The sequence below is a fragment of the Zea mays genome, chromosome 1, assembly GCF_902167145.1.
Source record: "Zea mays cultivar B73 chromosome 1, Zm-B73-REFERENCE-NAM-5.0, whole genome shotgun sequence".
In the NCBI taxonomy this organism is placed as follows: Eukaryota; Viridiplantae; Streptophyta; class Magnoliopsida; order Poales; family Poaceae; genus Zea; species Zea mays.
This window is the reverse complement of record NC_050096.1, coordinates 207877778-207894061: the sequence shown is the minus strand read 5'-3', so window position 1 is coordinate 207894061 and position 16284 is coordinate 207877778. Positions and strand designations below refer to the sequence as shown.

The 16284-nt window shown below is 43.2% G+C and overlaps 1 protein-coding gene across 1 annotated transcript; it reads left to right on the top strand.

The window, feature by feature from the left end:
- The first annotated feature begins 14792 nt into the window (after positions 1 to 14792).
- On the top strand, positions 14793 to 16017 carry LOC103645224 (uncharacterized). Its single transcript, XM_023300884.1, has 4 exons — positions 14793 to 14999; positions 15150 to 15479; positions 15552 to 15625; positions 15717 to 16017. The coding sequence occupies exons 1-4, from the start codon at positions 14793 to 14795 to the stop codon at positions 16015 to 16017; spliced, it is 912 nt and encodes a 303-aa protein (XP_023156652.1).
- Positions 16018 to 16284: the final 267 nt, after the last annotated feature.

The following is a 16284-nucleotide window of genomic DNA, read 5'->3' as shown; positions in this document are numbered from 1 at the left end:
CTGTCTTCCTCTTTCCGTCGGCCTGGTACCCGGCGGAAGCGCCTTTCTCCTCGACTCCGTCGTCGTCATCGTCCGTTCCTTTCTTCTGATGCTAATTTCTCTTGTGTTGGTTCATGGTCGTCTCTTGATTGCATCATGTGTGTTATCTGTTGTTCTTGTAGATTTGCTACGTAGCAGAAGGGCAGACACGCGCAGGTCCTTAGGCTCTCCTCTCGGTCTCTTCTGCAGCTATTCGAGGTGAGCGACTCCTTCCACCATTCCTCTCTGTGTTATGTTGATTTGGTGTCCATGGATAGACTGTCTGCATTTTTCCAGATTAGGTGTGGTCATTTGCCACTTCCTTAGATGTCCTTATGTCGCACATTAGTTTCTTGGAACTCTACTTTTTTTGGGACAAACAGAGTGGTGTCTTGATTCATTTTGTCCTACACATTTTACAGCTACTTTCTCTTCTATTTGCATGCGTACATAGTTGTTTCCCATTTCGCTTGATACAGACATGGACACAGGCATACACTCCTCTCTTTGTTATGTTGATTTGGTGTCCATGGATAGGCTGTCTGCATTTTTTCAGTTTAGGTGTGGTCATGTGTCACTTCCTTAGATGTTACTATGTCCCACAACAGTTTCTTGGAACTATACTTTTTTGGGGAGAAACAGAGTGGTGTCGTGATTCATTTTGCCCTACACATTTTACAGCTACTTTCTCTTCTATTTGCATGCGTAGACAGTTGTTGGGGACTTCCTTAGATATCATTATGTATACATGGATAGACTATGGTGAAGGACATAGATACAGGCATATATGGATAGACTATATGCATTTTATTCAGATTGGTTTCTTGGAACTCTAATCTGAAAAAAATGCATACACCTAATCTGAATAAAATGCATACACCTAATCTGAATAAAATGCATGAAGTAGAGTTCCGATCAGAATAAAATGCATACATGGATATCTATGTCTGTATTGTTGGAACTCTACATGGATAAAATGCATACACCTAATCTGAATAAAATGCATGAAGTCTATCCATGTATGACCACACCTAATCTGTTCTTGTGTCCTTCACCATAGCGCCCTACACATATACAGCCCATTCCGCTGCTTATTCATGCAAAACTTACTATTATTGTTGTCACAGGTCCGGCTATTCCTAGATCGTCAAGATTATGTTCGAGCACAAATTTTATCAAAGAAAATCAGTACTAGAGTATTTGACTAAAATGCATACATGGATATCAGTACTAGAGCACAAATTTTATTCAGATTAGGTGTATGCATTTTATCCATGTAGAGTCCCCAAAAACGCCTAATCTGTTCTTGTGTCCTTCACCATAGCGCCCTACACATATACAGCCCATCCCGCTGCTTATTCATGCAAAACTTACTATTATTGTTGTCACAGGTCCGGCTATTCCTAGATCGTCAAGATTATGTTCGAGCACAAATTTTATCAAGGAAAATCAGTACTAGAGTATTTGACTAAAATGCATACATGGATATCAGTACTAGAGCACAAATTTTATTCAGATTAGGTGTATGCATTTTATCCATGTAGAGTCCCCAAAAACGCCTAATCTGTTCTTGTGTCCTTCACCCTAGCGCCCTACACATATACAGCCCATCCCGCTGCTTATTCATGCAAAACTTACTATTATTGTTGTCACAGGTCCGGCTATTCCTAGATCGTCAAGATTATGTTCGAGCACAAATTTTATCAAGGAAAATCAGTACTAGAGTATTTGACTAAAATGCATACATGGATATCAGTACTGGAGCACAAATTTTATTCAGATTAGGTGTATGCATTTTATCCATGTAGAGTCCCCAAAAAAGTAGAGTTCCAATAATACAGACATAGATACAGGCATACATGGATAGACTGTATGCATTTTATTCAGATTAGGTGTGGTCATGTGGCACTTCCTTAGATATCATTATGTCACACATCAATTTCTTGGAACTATACTTTTTTGGGGAGAAACATCTTTATCTAGGCTATCCCCAGGCCTAAGATTACGTTCATCACAGAAAATATGGCTCAGCCAACATATTAGAATACAAATTAACTTATATGACTTTTCAAATATGTCTTCCTCAACTGTATCGCCAACATCAATTTCTTGGAACTATACTTTTTTGGGGAGAAACAGATTTATCTAGGCTATCCCCAGGCCTAAGATTAGGTTCATCACAGAAAATATGGCTCAACCAACATATTAGAATACAAATTAACTTATATGACTTTTCAAATATGTCTTCCTCAACTGTATCACCGACATCAATTTCTTGGAACTATACTTTTTGGGGGAGAAACAGATTTATCTAGGCTATCCCCAGGCCTAAGATTAGGTTCATCACAGAAAATATGGCTCAGCCAACATATTAGAATACAAATTAACCTATATGACTTTTCAAATATCTCTTTCTCAACTGTATCACCAACATCAATTTCTTTGAACTATACTTTTTTGGGGAGAAACAGATTTATCTAGGCTATCTCCAGGCCTAAGATTAGGTTCATCACAGAAAATGTGGTTCAGCCAACATATTAGAATACAAATTAACTTATATGACTTTTCAAATATGTCTTCCTCCACTGTATCACCAACATCAATTTCTTGGAACTATACTTTTTTGGGGAAAACAGATTTATCTAGGCTATCCCCAGGCCTAAGATTAGGTTCATCACATAAAATATGGCTCAGCCAACATATTAGAGTACAAATTAACTTATATGACTTTTCAAAGATGTCTTTCTTAACTGTATCACCAATGTCGTGAACAAATGATGGACCATAAACTGAATTCTACACTCCAAAATGTTTGGAGGATCAGATTGAGTAACATGCGACACCTAGGAACTCATATTACAAGACATTGGTGCATACTTCTGTTCTCAAGGTCTGTAGACACTTCAGAGTCAGTGTGCTTGCAACTTTCTCATCGGTTCTATTGACGCTCTTGCTGCCTTCTTTCTCTTAGATACATAGCTGCATTACCTTCCCTTCCATACCACCCTGTTAGTTTTGCATCCGTGTTTTTGTGTGCGCTGCCAATGATGGATGGGGGCACACGTGGAAGCATGGCCTACTGCCGTCAAAGCCCCAGTGCTCAGCGTTCTGCAATTTTGTGAGGTATGTACTGGTATAGCTACGTTCTTTAGGTTCAATATGGCCCTTGGTTATGCCAGTCTACCTCTTTCCCTTTCGCCTACACAACCATAGATCTGTTTCGTCTTCGAAGAGCTACTGTGCAGCACATCAGCTGCCTTCCTAGCGTTTCACGGGACCTCCTCCTCTTCCCGCCAACTGCCTACTTCCTCGCAGAGACATGCCTGTGGCATCTTCCCTTCCAAACGACCCTGTTAGTTTGGCGTCCCTGTTGTTGTGTGCGTTGTCGCTAATGGATGGGGGTACATGTGAGCACATGGCGTGTTGCCGTCGAAGCCCTAGTGCCCAACGTTTGGCAATTTCGCGGAGTCTGCACTAATATTATGCGCTCTTTGGGTTCAATATAGCCTTTATTTAAGGCAATATGTCTCTTTCCCTTTCGCATAAACAACCACACATTCATTATGTCTTTCAACAGCTACTATCGAACACATGAACACACTTGATCAGCCATCCGCTTCGACGCCGGCACATGCGTCGCGTTATGCGATTTCGTTGCACTCTCAGCTGGTTCGTCAAAAGTGGCCAGGTTAGTGACTGTCAGGCTTTTCATGCTGCTTGTATCTACTACAGCTCTATACGCATACTAAGATGCGTGTACATGCCGTTTGTAGGCAACAAGTCCTTACTCGACTTTCCTACAACGGTTGCCACCGCTAACAGACACCATCGCAGACAGAGAATGCGTCGTACGCTTGCGTCTGCTGAACGAGCATGTGCCAACAACGATTTTTCCCTACCGTATGTCTTTTCAAAATAATCTTTAGGTTTCATGTGTGGTGCGCGTAAAAAATCCTATGAATTTATGCTCGACTTTCTGCTTATAGTTAGCACGGATGCAGCCTCACCGTCTCTTGAAAGATCATACGTCGAGCTGCTTAAAGGTGCTTGTGTACCACCTGGATTATTTTCTCTACATATTTCTAAAGTAACCCATGCAACATTTACACATCTTTGCCTGTAGAGACCTACAAAGATCGCTCATACTATGGTGGCCCATCAGACGAGTGCCCACATTGTGGCGCCGTTTTCTGGTTTCAGGAACGGGTCAAAAGTTTGTCTGCTGTTTCGCAGCGCAGGCTTGTGTACAATCTTTGTTGTAGAGGAGGTAAGATTGTTTTAGAGCCTTACAAATGTCCACCAGCACCCTTATGTTACCTACTGCGATTCGATGGTGATAGTCGTGCACGACGGTTCCTTAGGCAAATCCGCTCGTACAATTCCCTTTTCGCGTTTACCTCACTAGGTGCTGTCGTTGATCGATCGATAAATAACGGTACTGCACCTTATGTTTTCAAAATCAATGGCATTGGCTCGCTACTACCCAATAATGGATTGCGCCCACAGTTTGCACAACTTTACATATATGACACTGAACATGAGGTACAAAATAGGTTGGGCATGTTTGAGAATGAGGCTGATGTCCATGATCGTCCGGATCCAGAGGTGGCCCGTTTATTACTTAACATGCTAGATGAGCATAACAAGCTGGTCGCGGCATTTCGCTTTGCTAAAGAACGTTTAGACGAAGAAGGCGACCAAAAGGTGACGTTGCGATTGTTAGGCTGTAACACACGGCATGACGCACAGTACAACTTACCAGCCAATGGTGAGCTCGCTGCTGTAATAGTGGGTGATTGCTCATCTTCACAGTACAAGTATGACGTCCTCGTGCACGCTAGAGAGGGCGGTCTAAAACATGTTTCGTGCTTGCACCCGTCCTACATGGCCTTGCAGTACCCGCTGCTTTTCCCTTACGGATCGTGGATATCACCTTGGAATAAAATACGCTGACGTGGGAGAAGGCGATGTCTCATGCCGCAAGTATGTTATAATGCTTGAATTTGTTAGACATCGTTCACACTATAGGCTCAACGAACCGAACCCATTCACCTCCTATGGTAGGCTAAGCAACCAGCTAGCTGTCGATGCGTATTCTACGATTGAGGCGTCTCGATTGCAGTTCATAGCGGACCACCAAAAAGAATTGCGTTGTGAATCCGTACAGGGGATAACCGACGCCATTGGCAGGGGTCTCACCAGTGCAGACTCGGTGGGTGGAAGAGTTATTGTCCCTGCATCTTTTACGGGCGGTCGCAGGTACCATGTGATGAACTACCAGGACGCGATGGCCATCTGCAGAGTATACGGCCCGCCAGATCTCTTCGTCACCTTCACATGCAACCCTAAATGGAAGGAGATAGTCGATGCCCTTCGCTTTGAGCCTGGTCAGCAAGCATGTGATCGTTCCGATATCGTTGTAAGGGTCTTCCATATGAAGGTCGATGAATTCATAGCAGACATTAGAGAAGATAAAACTTTTGGTCCTATCCGCGCTGGTGAGCTTCATTTTAACTTGACACATTGTGTGGTTCCTTAGTATTGCTTTGCTTGCTCTCACCTGTAGTCCGTCCTATGCAGTGATTTACACCGTAGAATTCCAAAAAAGGGGCCTACCACACATACACTGTCTTCTATGGCTGCTTGGTAGTCGTTCAGAGACAGAAGCATATGCCATTGACGCTTTCATATGTGCTGAGGTACCTGACGTTGCCATTGACCCCTTGGGCTATGCTCTCGTTGATGAATTCATGATACATGGTCCATGCGGTGATTACAACAGGCGGTGTCCATGCATGAAAAACGACAGATGCTCTAAGAAATTCCCTAAGACGTACCAAGACGAGACTGTCATCGATGCTTTTGGTTATACCCTTTACAGAAGGCGAAACAATTGTCGGTTCGTAGTGAAAGGTGGAATAAAATTGGACAATAGGAGCGTAGTGCCGTACAATATGCAACTGCTCAAAAAATACAATGCACATATTAATGTTGAGTGGTGCAACAAAACACACATGATCAAGTACTTGTTTAAATATGTTACCAAGGGAAGTGATCGAGCCAAGATATATTTTGAGTTGACTGCGAACACAACTAATGCATCTCCAGGTCCTCAAATAGCCCCGCCAAATGAGATCCGCGAATACATAGATGCCAGATACCTATCAACATGTGAGGCTCTATGGCGAATCTTCGAATTCGACATTCACTTTAGAATTCCTTCTGTGGAACGCCTGTCGGTACACTTGCCTGCAAAAAAACATTGTACAATACGAGCTTGGGGCAGACCTACAAGCACTGCTTTTGAGCCGTGCAACGAAGAAGACAATGTTAACTGAACGGTTTGAAATAAACTTGAAATATAGTGATGCACGTCAATTGACTTATTGTGATTTCCCAAAAGAGTGGTCGTGGGACGCTTCTACTAGGTGTTGGCGTAGAAGGAGGTTGACGTCTGCCAAGATTGGTCGCATGTACTACATACACCCAACAGCTGGGAAGTTATACTATCTACGCATGCTCTTGATGTTTGTTTCCGGTGCAACGAGGTTTGTTGATGTAAGAACCTTCCAGGATATTGTGTACGATACGTTCAGAGAGGCGTGCGAAGCACGTGGTTTGCTCGAAGGTGACAACGAGTGGAACCTTCTATTTGATGAGGCAATAGTCTCTGCCTCGGCGTTTCAGCTTCAGCAACTGTTCGTTACCATTGTCGTTCACTGTCCTGTTTGCAATGTTCGTGCTTTACTTGACAAATATTGGATCTACTTCACCGATGACATACACTGTGGACTTAGAGAGGCCTTTGGCAATCCATGCTACACAGCTCCACATGAGCAACTCCTTACATTGCTTTCGAGGAAACTAGCGGACACGTTTGCTAACAGTGGTGCCAACATAGCTGATTATGACCTGCCAATCTTATCGGCCTGTGGTGACGAAATGTTTGGCAACCGACTGATAAACGACGAACTGAGGTCTGAACCATTGCTATTGCGTGACCATGCTGCCGCTGCTGTCTCGCAGTTGAATGCTGACCAACGGCTCATTTTCGAAAAGCTGACTGAATCTGCGCTCTCCAGCTCGCCGGGCATATTTTTCGTATGTGGGCATGGTGGGATGGGTAAAACTTTTTTGTGGAACGCTATACTCACACATTTGAGGTCCCGGCAAAAAAATGTGCTTGCTGTTGCCTCCTCTGGCGTGGCTTCGCTCCTATTACCAAAAGGCCGTACTGCTCATTCACGTTTCAAAATACCCTTCGATCTAGATGAGAGAGGTGTATGTGGTGTCAAGAGAGGTACCATGTTGTCTAAACTTATACAGCGTACTTCTCTTGTCATATGGGATGAGGCGCTGATGATCCATAGGCATTGCTTTGAGGCCCTAGACAGGACTATGCGTGATATTCTTTCGGAACACAGAGCGGAAAATGCGAACATCCCATTTGGTGGCAAACCTATTGTGCTTGGAGGAAACTTTCGCCAAATTCTACCCGTGGTGCGCAAAGGCTCACGGTCTGCCATAGTGAACGCATCGATTACCAGCTCACCGTTGTGGCAACATGCAACCGTTTTAAAACTACGAACAAATATGAGGCTCTCCAACCCCTCTTTACATGGGAAGGAACGTGCGGACTTGGAACAATTTAGCAAATGGGTCTTAGATATCGGCGACGGTGCTTTGCCAGCCATGACAAGAGGAGACGAGTCCGAACCTACATGGGTTACGATTCCTGAAGATTTGTTGATACGCACGGATGGTGATGCTGCTGCGCCCCTCATATCCGAGGTCTACCCAGATTTGTTAGAGAGATATATGGACCCTACATACCTAGCTACACGCGCCATTGTATGTCCTAATAACCTTACAACTGATAAAATAAACGACTACATTGTCTCAATGCTCCCTGGACATGGTGTCCAATGCCTTAGTTGCGACACGATCTCAAAGGCGTCTGAACGCATACCTGATTTTGACATGTTGTATCCTACTGAGTTCCTAAACTCTATTAATGCAGCAAATTTCCCTTGCCACAAACTCGTGCTAAAAAGAGGCGTCACAGTCATGCTGATACGTAACTTGAACCAGACTGCGGGGCTTTGTAACGGAACAAGGATGCTTGTAACTGAGATCGGCCATCGTGTTCTTAAATGCGTAGTACTAACGCCCTCCGGTGTCGGAGAAGAGGTTTTCATACCGAGGATTGCGCTTAACACTACCGACGTCAAATGGCCCTTCACATTGCAAAGAAGACAATTTCCAATACGGATATGCTATGCCATGACGATTAATAAGAGCCAGGGTCAGACCCTCTCAACGGTTGGCCTCTACCTTGACAGACCTGTGTTTACGCATGGCCAGCTTTACTTCGCTGTTTCAAGGGTTACATCTAGAAGTGGTCTTAGAATTTTGATTGAAAATCCTGATGGTTCCTGCGGATCACAGACTCGAAACATTGTTTACCGGGAAGTGTTGCGGGCCGTACATGCGGACCCCCTACAGACTTCTTAGTGCATGATCAACTCAGACTTGTACATAACCAATATGTAAAATAAAAATGTGTATACCAGCAACACATTTAGTTGTCGTACCTATTCTATTGTACAACTGCTTCCCCAGCAAAACAATTTTTGGTCTCCTATACCGTTCATCTATCAGCCTACCGGCATGCAAGCACTATATGTGGCAAGTTTATAAAGGGAAGCTGTTATGTCTGCATGCTCCAGTAGATCTTGTCATACAACATTCGTGGTAGATGCCTACTCAATGATATTGGACTAACTTTACCTGGCATGTTTCTCCTATCCTAAATATTTTTTTGGTGAACATACTGCCCTTATCAGCATCGAGTGTAATGTTTGTTGGTTGCTTATTTCGCTGGAAATGACTGACCGCTGCTTCTTTACTGCAGATGGGGGACATACTCATTCCTAGCCTTATGGTTGGAGACTGCTCTCATAGCTTGTGTGTGCGTGTCTCTAGGCTTTGGGAATTCCTTGATCCTCAGGATGACAGTAGGCTCCTGCATACTAATCTTGTTTTGCTTGATGAAGAGGTACATCCATCTGTATACTGGTCTAATACTTGTGCATGCATAATAACCATCAGCTCATACAACATGATATACAATGTTCTATGCAATTCTTGCGTGTTGTTTAAAATGTTACCTCCTTTTGTTTGGGAAACAGCATACATGCCCAGATCTATCCTCCGTTATGCCAACAGTTCAGTGCGCTGCTTGATGAGGGAGCGATATACAACCTAAAGTATTTCTTAGTCAGGAAAGCTAACAGGTTCTACAAACCGGTTGAAAACCGCAACATGATCAGCTTTACAAAGTGGACTACGGTTGAGGTTGTCCTCCAGATCCCCCCTGCTTTTCCGGTTTGCACATATAACCTCACTCCCATAGAACAGCTCCAACCGTGTGTGGACTACAAGGAATATTTCACGGGTAATCTTCTAGGCATAGTGGTTTACATGTTACAAGTAGCATGCATACAGTACTAATGCCCTCGCCATTTCTATTGTAGATGTGCTCGGTGTTGTCAGTGTGATCTCCCATGTTTCATCGTTGCGCACAAGGGGACGACAGGCTGAGGTTATGAAGAGAACAGTCACTATAAGCAATGCAAGGTATCACTTGCATTCCTATCCTGCTATACATTCCTTTTGGGTGCCACATACGTGTATGTAGCACAATACTGTTTGCACCAACATGGCAAGGAATCCATGAACAACCTCAACCTAAACCACATATTATCATCCGTGTGGGGGCTACCGCTTCTTATTCTCCACGCTAGCAAAATTGCCCATACGCTCAAGGGAATAGATCAAGGGTAAATGCGCCTAGACAGTAAGAACGCCATTAGATCACACTGGGGTCAATTTGCGTCCTAAAACTTAGCAGGACTATGTCCACAAATCATGCAGGGGTTATGCTACAAACAAGTTGGCCATAGTGGAAAATAAAAAATGCCATCTTCCTTGCAAAGGAAAACTGGTTCTAAACTACCTATGTCTTCAGTTGACCATACTTCATTGCAATATACCTTAGAAGAGATCATTTTCCCTGCTCGGCCAGTCCTCCATGTCTAATATTATCTATTGCCCACTCAAAGTTCCATTTAGTACATGAGCCTACCATGCACGTTGTGTTCATATAGAAGGTTACTAGACAACTTCATCTGCAATCGGCCATTTAAACGAGCAACTATTTTGAGGCCTACCATTTAGTGGTTTACGTACTTCGCACGTAATTTGCAATATGAAATAGCGCTCTAGACGCACAGTTTACAACTTTGGTTTCTTTGCGATATCTACACCTAACACGATACAATTAACAATTTATCTGTAAACTCGCTGTTCTTCACTCTGACAGGGATACTGGGCCAACCGTTGATGTTGTGCTTTGGGGCGAGCGGGCCACAGCTTTCCCAGCTGAACAGATCCATAGGGACAGTCGATCCTCACCACAGATCATAGTATTTGTTGGCACTCTCGTGAGGAGTTACGCTGGTAAGTCTACTACATCCCTTTCATTGCACTGCTAATACACATGAGCATCTGAAAGGTTCCATTATATTTTAGATAATGTGTCATTATCGGGTGGATCATCATGCAAGTGGTACATAAACGCACCACTACCGGAAGTAAACGCTCTCAGAGCTAGGTAACTTACTCATCCTAGGTTTTCAGACATACGATTTTCAGTCTTCTTTCTCACCAAATCTGATTACTGCCATTCGTAAACTGACATGGGTAAGCAGTGCTGAAACCAACCACAACCCTGTCATTTGGGATCAGGGGAAAGCAGCTGCTGAGAGTACAGTCATTGCAGTTCCTGAACATAAGAAACTCAAGGATATTAAGTACCTCCATCCTTTTGAAAATAAGGTACCAGTACTCGGCTAAACCTTTCAATCCTAAGGTTTATCACATGTTCGTAACTGTTCACTTCAATTACATTGTTTACAGAAGAAGGAATGGCTTGTCGTCGTAAAGATTCTCAAGATTGATAGATCATGGTGATACAACGCATGCAAAAAATGCCTTAGGACAACAAAACCACACGGTGACACATACAAGTGCACCAATAATTCCTGTGATAGCATAGGATCGCCTACCCCAAGGTCAGGTCTTATACGTCTCTCCCCGTTTTTGTTAAGGTCCTGCTAGACACCTTCTATTTAGATCTAAAAAAGTTAACTCATACGCGTTCTAAATTAAACACACTGTAACCATGATAGACATAGACCAACTTTACCCCTTTCAGTGTTTGCCTTTGATTTTTGAACCCATCAGTAACAGCAATGCAGAGATTCATAGCTACCTAGCTGATGTCAGGGATGTAAATATGCCCTAGAAATTCGTTTGAGGTATGCACAACGTTAGAGCAGGAGCAATAGCCCTGTGCAAGGATTTGCTTACCAATCAAATAGATAGTAGATATGCCTGCTTGAGTTCCAACTACCGCAACAAGAGTTGCTATGATGGAGGTTGTCCAGTATATGGCTTATGCAATTAGAGTACCTTAACTTTGGTGAAGTTTAGTGCGCAACCCATTAGCATACCGTCTACAGATTACATGATTTGTGGTGTCTAGCAATCGAACCACTCTGTGCAGGTACAAGATATCCCTCACCGCTGAAGATGACACTGACACTGCCGAGTTTATCTTCTTTGGACGAATGGCGCAGCGCCTCATTAAAAAAATGTGGACACCCTCGTCTCGACTAATCCACCCGGTTTCATTCCAAGAGAAATTACAGATCTACTGGAAAAGTCTTTCGAGTGGAATGTTAGCTTCACCGAAAGCACAATTATTTATGGCAGTGTTTCCTTCCAAGTGAATGCTATAAACGCAGAAATGGATGGTGGCAACATGCTTCCAACTACACCGTCCTCATAGCCGTCGTCGACCATACTTTCTCAAGGTACAACTTATCGTATCTGTTTAGTCGAGCTATGTACGTTAGTTTATGCCAAGTTAGGAAAGAAAGTAATGGTTTGTTTTCTCTGCTTGTTTATTTCCATTCCGTGCTACCTGTATATGATGGGTCACCTAGAGCTGAAACGACAAACTGCAAAGTCTGCCAAGTAGGTTTCTTTTTTAGTGCAACTCTTTTCGTTGTTCCAGCCATATTAAAGACTCAGCCACATTACACTGGGAGGGGCCATAACAGCGTTTAGGCCGTAATATTATAGTTTAAAGGCAATTTTCCATCTATAGAACAAGCATTTCCCCCTTCTGACTGAGTAGGTTTCTTTTTTAGTGCAACTCTTTTCGCTGCACCCTCTCCCCATCAACTGCAGCTCTCGTGGCTCTAACCTATTTTTTTGTCTGGCTACTAACTCCGCAGTAGGACACGGATCAGGTGTCGCACAAAACATGGGGGCTGCCTTCATCCGCGAGCCGTCACTGACACCAGAGAGTCACAAAGTTTCATCTAGCACCAAGGTTCGCTGTTGGACTCGATGGAACAAAATAGCTACCTACAATATAAAGCATTGTTCTCCTTCTATATACACTAGGAAACATGCCCTAAACATGTTTTTCGTTGCAGTGTAACATATAGACAACCCCACATCAGGGAGACAATCTGCTGCAAGGAACAGAGATTATCACTTCTCCGCCTAACGTGCAGGCGCCATCAGTAGTTGCTTACAGCGTGCTAGATGGGTCTACAAACAAGGCTCACAAAAGTGTTACCAGAAAAAGGTTAGCTTCATGCCAAGCAATCTACCTAGACTATTATTCCTGTACCATCTCATCAGTTTTACATGCATGCCATGGGACCAAACTTTACATAGGTCTCAAACATCACCTTCCAAGAAGGTTGCCAAGAAACTTTTTAGAGATGAAGGCACAGGAGATGACGATGTTGCTGGTTCCGCAGACGTTGATGCTGAGTAACGGTATGTCCAATTCTCCACTACAACTTCATGAGATATATGCTTCCAAGTGTTCCAGTTGCATGTAGTATAAGGCAGTTGGTACTAGGCAAATCAAAAGCCCAATGATCAGTAATAACTACTTTTAGCTAACTAAAACATTGTGATGCATAGGAACAACATTCAAAGCAAGATCACAGGTTATCAAATATCTCAAGCAAGCATTCTAAAACTAACAATAGGTCCATATGCGGGTCATTGAACTAATATATAAACAAAATAGAAAATGGTGTAACCTTCTACCGATATAGGTCAAAATAGAAATTAGCAAGTTTTCAGAAAAGAGGTCAATAGGATAAAACATCAGCAAGTCAAAAAAATCGATAGTCAAATGATTTTGAATGGATTACCTTCATAGACATCTTAAGTCGAGGTCTACGGAAAATAAATTTAGACATTATATTTGAGATTGCAATGCTTGCCAAAACTTGTTAATTGATTGCTACCCTTTTTTGGTTGCAGTGCTTTTGGACACGAGCACCACCAGCCATGGAGACCCGCTTTTGGGAACTGAGGATCGCTTTTGGGAACTATCCCAGTTCATCTAGGTTACTCTTAGAACCTGCCCCCCTGCTGTGCAGGGAGTATGGTTTTATGCTTGTAAGATATGAGCAGCGCTATGCTGTGTGCTTCACTGCAAGTTATGTATTTTGGTGCTTCTAGGGTAGTAACTGCTCATAGCTATGCTATGCGTGCAATCTTGCGAGGACCATACTCGCGATATGTAAAGCATGCCTATGTAGTCTAGGCCTGAACAAGACATTGCTTCCCTTGGTGCTTGTACTATTTCTCTTTGTCGTTCTGTGCTACTACCAGCCATCTATTTGTCGTTCTACTCCCCTTAGCATGTAACTATTAAGTGGTAACCAATCAGACGCGTCCGTTTCAAGGTTTTCCTTAGTTTCCATTGAGATTTATCTATTACCACGGTTATCTGTTAACCAAACTATGAAGTTCTGCATATAATAGTCAGAGGCTATGGTATTTATCTTATAGTACAGGAAATAGACATCGGAGCAGCTCCTATGTTCCATTGAAGAACGAAGGCAATTCAATTCTGAATGATAAGGAAAATACCAAGGTATATCATGTAACCCATCCTTGAATTTCAGGTTGCCTTTATTTGTCATGAATATTGTTTTCCTTGTTTTCATGTTTGACCCAGATTCAGCTTGGGATAAAAAAGATTTGGTCTCAGCCACTTGAGATTGTATGAACTATTATGGTGGCGTGGACTGTAGATCTTAACTGGTAATTTACATATCCGTACTGGTTGGTTGACCTTATATTGAGATGTTCACCAGCTTGACCTTAATTTACAGAAATCTGCTCTGAGGGTGAGTACTTCAGTTTTTTTTATCTCTTTTCCTTCTGTTCATAGCTGTGGTGTTGCTGCTTCAGTTTCGCAATTGGTACTTAGATCTCTTTTGCATCATTATGCTTCATGCCATTACAAGAAAGAATAATTATGCTTCATGCCCCGGTCAGCTAGCTTCGAGACCTCGCTGGTTGATAGGTGGTGGTAGCTACTTAGCGTTTAATGGGTTTCTGTAGCAGTCAAACTAACTTGGCTTAATTACATTTTCTCTAACTATTAACTTTATCTGAAGTGTTGTGTGTAAAATAGATAACTATTGTTTGTGATGTGCATCATGAGGATTCATGATATACTTATGACAATATTTTGTTCTCATGAGCTTGTGGCAATAGCCAACGATCTACTTGTCCACTTGAACTATTTTTCCAACTAGATGATTAACATATAGCACTCAGCTTGAAATTCCTTTCAACTTTTCATGGTAAGAGCACAACCTTACATGTTGCTCTTAATAATTGATAGACTTGAACACAGCCTGGAACACATCAGGCCACTGATATTTCCTGCTAAGAGGCGCAAGGTTGTCACTATGAAGAAGAGGAAGGAAAGGGTGTCCTCTGAATCAACCCTTCCTTTAGTGGTGGGTATCACTGCAGAAGAAAGCACTGCATTGATACCTGCTGCTTCAGAAAGTAAGGCACAAAAGGTAGTGGCTGAGGTGATCGATGAAGCTGATGAGGGTTTGAGAGATTTGTAATTAGTTTACTATCTTTTACCTTTTGTCCATAATTGTCCTAGGTAGAGTAGTTTTTCTTTTCTTTTGTAGTCCTTGAAAAACTGTGACTTCTCTTTTCAGGATCTTACTCCTGTTGGAAGAGATGCTTTGTCACGAATTAGGGGTCGAGATTTTGACTCAGCATGTGGTCTTACTGAGGATACTGGAGCCTTGATTGTATGGCAAGCACCACCTATTCTAGAGGAGATGGCTGCCCACAATCAGTTAGACTCCAAGCAGGACCCAGATAGTTTCAGGCCTCCGGCGACCTCTGTTATTGAGTACCAGCGACAAGGACCAACTGCACAAATGACCAATATTTCGTTTATGGTTGGGAACTCATCCCATGCAAGGCCGACTGACCAGGATGATGAAAACTTGAGAGGAGATGTTCTCACATTGATCAATGAGGTACACACATTTCTTACAAGTTGCAATTGAAGCAGTAATTATGGCTTTCTTATTTTCTAACATGAACTCCAGAGCAATGCAAGAATCATGGAAATGTATGATGCCCACGTCAGCAAACTGAAGGCAGGGAACATAAAACTAATAGAGTGGGCTTCCTTAAGATTTTCTTTAACAAGTCCCCCCCCCCTCGGAACTATATGTGTGATTGTCTATGCTCGTTACTTGACCACACCTTAGGCAGCTGGAAGATGAAAGAGCAGCTGCACTTGAGAGGACAAGAATCCTTGAAGAGAGGCTCCAGCAAGAGTTGGAAAATGAAAGGACAGTTGCTGCTGAGAGGACTACAATTCTTAAGAGCAAGGAAGCTGCTATTGAGAGAACAAGAGTTCTTGACGAGAATTTGGAAGTACGTGCTATTGAGAGAACAAGAGTTCTTGACGAGAGACTCCAAAGAGAATATGAAATCGCACGTACTGCTGCAAGCCAGAATGAAGCTTTAAAAGAGGAGATTTTCAAACTTCAGGAGTTCGTTTTCTAAAAACTATCAGCTAGCCCCCCAGTCAGCGGAAGAAAATTTCGGGCCCTAGTCAGCGAGGTCTCGAAGCCTGAGTTTGTAGGCTTGTATCATACTGTTGACGCCTTTTCGGAGCGCCAAATACTCAAGAAGAACCGGCGGCGGTGCTCTCTGGTCAGGCGCGGACGGTCCGCGGCCTGGGGCCGGACGGTCCGCGGCCTGGGGCCGGACGGTCCGCGACCTGGCGCAGGGGCTAGGTTTTCCTGCCTGACGTCCGGATGGTCCGCGCCC